Raw genomic sequence first — 5,000 nt, 5'->3', positions numbered from 1 at the left:
TTTACTTGATTTCATATCCGCAGTTCATATATGATTCATTTCATATACCATTTCATCATTGATTCATTCCTCACGGGACCATTTGAACCCACAAATGACCAGCTCCCAACGTCAGTGGCTTCATAGCTCAGTTGGTTAGAGTGTCGCACCGGAATGGCGAGGTCACGGGTTCATACCCCGTTGAAGTCCTGAATTTTTCAGGCTTCTCAACGCAATTGCAAAAATTGCGCTCATAACTGTGAAGATCATATTAGCTTTACTTGTTTTCCGTTACTCTTAGTAATTGAATTCAAATTCGTTGTAACTGCCATGTTTTATCACATTTTTTCCAGTATTACGTCAACATCCATTTATATGCATATAGAAGCAATGTACATAGAAGCAATCCAATGTAAACTCTCATTGTACCTGAAAAAGGCTGGTTTGGCCAGCCGAAATATTGTACACCACTAAAATCAAATCTACGTTGTACGTATCGGCTCTTGCTTAAAACATTTAGTTTCTCAACTTGTGATTACGCCGATCAGATCAAGCCACTGATCCAAGGTACACCGACAGGAAGATTGTCCACGGTTGCTTGCTTCAAACCTCTCACAAATTTTATACTTTGATGTTAGAAGATTTTGTCCCATAACTGTTTGTAACGTGGTCTGTCACAGGTCACAGGCATCCCATGTCTTCAACCCCAGGCCTTTCACACACTGATGAGAGCGGAGAACTATATAGAGTTTGTGATTGGTCAACACAGCAACTAACTTCAGGCTCTCATTTTAAAATAACAAACAAAGGCGCCCAAGTGTTCTTGAATCTTTTTTCCTGATGGCTCCACATAAGAAAGCAAGTAAGGTTAGGGTGCTAGTGCGTTTGCGACCAGAATGTCCTGGTTTTTTGGATGAATTATCCAGTAATCCCGAAGGGAATCCCGATCGATGCGTAAGAGCTATAGACTCATTAACACTTGAGTTGTGGAACTGTAGAAATTCCGAGGAATCTATTCAATATAGGTAAGCTTATGCAGGCACTGGTAAAATTGTGTATCGTTGCGTAGACTTATCACTAACAGACTCTTTTCATACTCGCTGTTTCTGAATATTGTCCGAGAGTGCAAAAATCCAACGAAAATTGCTGATTGTAAGTTTATAAGCTTGCAGTTAGCTATTAAAGCTTATACATTCAAACAATAAGCTTAACCTTACCTCGATCGAGTTTGGCATGGGCTCGCTGTTTTCTTGTAGTAGAGCTGTAAGGGTCTAACTTGACCACTAAGCTATACTGTAATACATGCCATAAATGTTGCATTAAGTGTAGTATTTATTGACTTTTATGCGATATCGTAAGTGACAATCCAATCAGTGCAAAGGGACGTTGGATTTGTGATCCTAATCTACCCTCTCACATAATCATATAGATGGGGTCTGTCATATAATGACTGTTAATTCCAACAAAATATAAAAGGGATAGGAAAAGTTTTTAGGGTTCTGACAAAGAGATCCGAGGCGTAGGAATTTTTCTCATCCACACCCCGGGGTCATAAATAGGATGTCCCAAATGAAGGTACAAGTTGCTTGTTGTTCAAAAGGTGGATAGCACAATTCACCGGATAAATCTCTATCCATTGGATAGAGCAATTGGTTTTGCTATGACTTATCCACTGGATAGTGATGTGTCCGGCAGATAGCGCTATCCATGTGGTCTGTACAACTGGACATTGGGAGTTAATTAAATCAAAAGGTAATGTCAGCCAAATTTACAGTTTTTTAATGTGCAATAGATCAAAGCATGTACTTACTTACACTGGTCAAATGGAAAATTAGTTGTTATTATAAAAATTTTTTGTTGAATATGGTAGGTTCAGTGGATTTTTTGAAGACCACAGCACACAAGAAACATTATATCACAATTCAGTGTGTCCCTTGCTTCCTTTTGTGCTTCAAGGGCAGAATGCAAGTGTGTTTGCTTATGGTTCCACAGGTGCAGGTATTGTTAGAGATTTCAACTTTAAAACATCAAATCTTGAATTTCATTGATCCCCATATAAGCTATATCACAAGTACACCATCATCCTTAAAGTATCCCCAGCTTTGCAACAAAGAGATTACTGGTGAACAGGGCCATAAAAACTCTGATTTACAAGTTACAGTTAAACCAATCAGTACTTTGCTTTTAACTTGGTTTAAACAAAATGCCTCGCATCAGCTTTGACATAATTTTCAGGTTTCTATACATTATCTCTCTATTTGGCAAACATCTTTCTCACATATAGTTGTGGACTGTACCTGGAAGCAGTCATTATGGTGTCCCATTTGAAAAGGGTAACTGTTGTCCGGTTAGGGTTAGGCAAAGAGAAACTGTGAAAGTTTTTTAAGTTGTTGCAGTCCAACAGACATAAAGCAACAGTCCAGCTTTGATAGTTTACTTTGAGTTTTATAAAAATCCAATATCTAAGAGTGTTTGCTCAGGACAGTAAAATCAAATTCTGATTGCAAAATCTTTTGTGTGATAAAGGAAAAACGCATACAATGGTTGGCACTTCACAGGAGCCAGGATTAATACCAAGATGTGCAGCTGAATTGTTTAAAATGATAGATGCACAGCATGAAGGAACACCTGAATGGAAATTCAAGGTCTTATTTTCCTACCTTGAGATTTATCAAGAAAAGGTGACTTTTACATGCCAAATCTAGAGTAAACTTGTTTTAAATTAATTTCAGGAGCTTATATTAATTGAATGGCTCAGTGGTGGTACATAGCCCCATCAAGTGACAATTTATTTATTTATTCTACTGTACATTGGCCCTTAACAGGAATGTATCCCAGCAGTCATTATATCACTTTTTATTGTTTTGATATGTAACAGAAAAGCTTAACTGTTGCCTTGCCTTGACTTGAGTCATCCCTCAATGACAAATAGAAGGTGAAACATTTATGAAGTTCTTGGACCACGAAGTACGGTCTTTTCATGACAGTGATAAGTTCTGGTCCTGCAAGACCGGTGTCTTTCTCGAGTAGTGACTTATAACTAATTTTTTTATTGACTTGTAGGTCTTCTTAACTCATACGAGCAAAACAATAAAATGAAATTATCACTGAGGGTCACAGAATGGAACAGTCAGATTAGCTGTTAAAGCACAGTTTATTAATTGTTTCCAGAAAAAAAATGCTCTTAGTTGCTCAAAATGTGGCCTCAACAATATTGACAAAAGTAACTAGTACCCAAAACAAAAAAGGTTGTACTCACAACAGTTGTACATACATCCTTTTGATTGAGACAAGGTCTGATGGTAATAATATTAGCCTTTCTTTTAATCATCCATGTACTAGATCCATAAGTCAATGTCCATTTGTATAGATTCATACAATTTCTACTTAGTATTGTTACTTGTTATAGATTAAAGACTTGTTGGAGCCCAAGAGAGTTGATTTACCAATAAGACAAGATCGGCAGCAAAATATTATTATCCCAAACTTAACAGAGGTGAGAAAGTTCATAATATTTCAGTCTAATAATTTATAATGATCACTTTCATCAGTAATTTTCTAAATTACTTTCCAGATACCAGTAGCAAGCCTGAGTGAATACATGACATTGTTTAAAAAGGCCAGTCAGCAAAGGTAAATTTCTTTTTGAAAGGACAGATCAATGACTAGCATTAACGAGCCATTCAGGAGGTAGCACTTTGATGTTTTACCTTCCTCCAAGGTTTTTTCATGGCTGCATTATTTTTGAGTGACAAAGCATTGTGAACATTCAAGAGAACATTCAAGCAAAAGGCAGTCCCGTTAAATGTACAATATGTTTTTACTCAGTCTATGTGATTGATTGTCTGGTTGTCTGACATCATGACCAAATGACTGACTGTTTGTTCTATTTACTTTGAAGTCAGACTGACTTTTCCAACCAGCTGGCTCACTAGCTGGTTCCTGTTTTTGCAGTTTCTACTAAGACTTAGCGCTGTGAAGTGTACTGTATTTTGGAATTTTCATGTCTTTACAGAAATACTTTGTGATACTGTCCCTAAGAAATGTAGGGTTTTACTTTATTTACCATATCAGCTCAGTTGATAAAACCCATTTCTGTGTTCCACTTCCCCACTGATGCAGCACCACAGTTTCTGTAGAAACTAAACCCTTTTTACTTGGAAATGTAGGGTTGTCATTAGTTTGTTGCTTTATCACGATTGGCTAATATTGTTCCAGAAAAACTGCTGCTACAAAGTTAAATCCACATTCAAGTAGAAGCCATTCCATTGTGCTGATCAAGGTACTGTTTTTTGTGTCCACAAGGTAGTTTGTTCTTTCTTCTTTTTCAGAACTCAACACTTCTCTCTATCTTCTTATTGTTTTCAGGTGCAAAAGAGTCAGCAAGTAGCACCATTTACAAAGTTAAGTGGAAAACTTTACCTTATTGATTTAGCAGGATCAGAAGACAACAGAAGAACCGGAAATAAAGGAATTAGGTATGGCAATGTACACTGAAAACCTGGCTTAAGAGTTGGCTTAGGTAATTTGCACATGGTATTGTCCAACCCCCCTTTTCATTTTTGCTCATCTAACCCCAAAAACCAAATTTACCAGTAGCCAAAAAATCGAGGGATCTGGTCGCCAAACCGATATTGAATTAAATGGTTATCATGTGTATTTATGGATCGTTTTAAATAGAGCTTCATTCTTGTGGTAATTCTATCGCAGTGTCAAACGTACAGGGAATTCTGGGATTTTCGGTTTGCAATATTAAAATATAAAAGTGACTCGTTTTCACATTAATTTTAATTCTTCTGTTCATGTGACCTTCGTTCTCTCTTTTTTTTTTTTCAGATTAAAAGAAAGTGGTGCCATCAACAGTTCCTTGTTTGCTCTTAGTCAAGTTGTGGACGCTTTAAACCAAGGACTGGTAGGAGACGTTTTTCCCAATTTATTGCCGTAAATGAACAGCTAATTGTCAGTGAAATCTAAATGATTTTCTTCCATAAACATTTTACTTTTAGCCAAGTGTACCTTAC

General features: G+C 36.9%; 1 protein-coding gene across 2 annotated transcripts in view; it reads left to right on the top strand.

Annotated features, from left to right (window-relative positions):
- Nucleotides 1-722: 722 nt before the first annotated feature.
- The window catches only part of LOC137975909 (kinesin-like protein KIF22), a 16,346-nt gene continuing 12,068 nt past the window's right edge, over nucleotides 723-5,000 (top strand). The window contains exons 1-9 of one of the 2 annotated variants that reach the window (XM_068823119.1): nucleotides 723-1,004; nucleotides 1,850-1,977; nucleotides 2,506-2,660; nucleotides 3,389-3,475; nucleotides 3,554-3,612; nucleotides 4,198-4,261; nucleotides 4,348-4,457; nucleotides 4,816-4,891; nucleotides 4,986-5,000. The exon at nucleotides 4,986-5,000 is cut by the window's right edge and continues 30 nt beyond it. In XM_068823119.1, the coding sequence (XP_068679220.1) occupies nucleotides 820-1,004; nucleotides 1,850-1,977; nucleotides 2,506-2,660; nucleotides 3,389-3,475; nucleotides 3,554-3,612; nucleotides 4,198-4,261; nucleotides 4,348-4,457; nucleotides 4,816-4,891; nucleotides 4,986-5,000 (879 nt within the window). In that variant the 5' untranslated portion in view covers nucleotides 723-819. The remainder of the gene's footprint in view (nucleotides 1,005-1,849; nucleotides 1,978-2,505; nucleotides 2,661-3,388; nucleotides 3,476-3,553; nucleotides 3,613-4,197; nucleotides 4,262-4,347; nucleotides 4,458-4,815; nucleotides 4,892-4,985) is intronic. The other variant, XM_068823120.1, reaches the window with a different exon arrangement.

Source organism: Montipora foliosa, chromosome 11 (assembly GCF_036669935.1).
Source record: "Montipora foliosa isolate CH-2021 chromosome 11, ASM3666993v2, whole genome shotgun sequence".
Classification (NCBI taxonomy): Eukaryota; Metazoa; Cnidaria; class Anthozoa; order Scleractinia; family Acroporidae; genus Montipora; species Montipora foliosa.
Note: the sequence above shows the minus strand (reverse complement) of the source record. Positions and strands in the feature narration are given on the sequence as shown.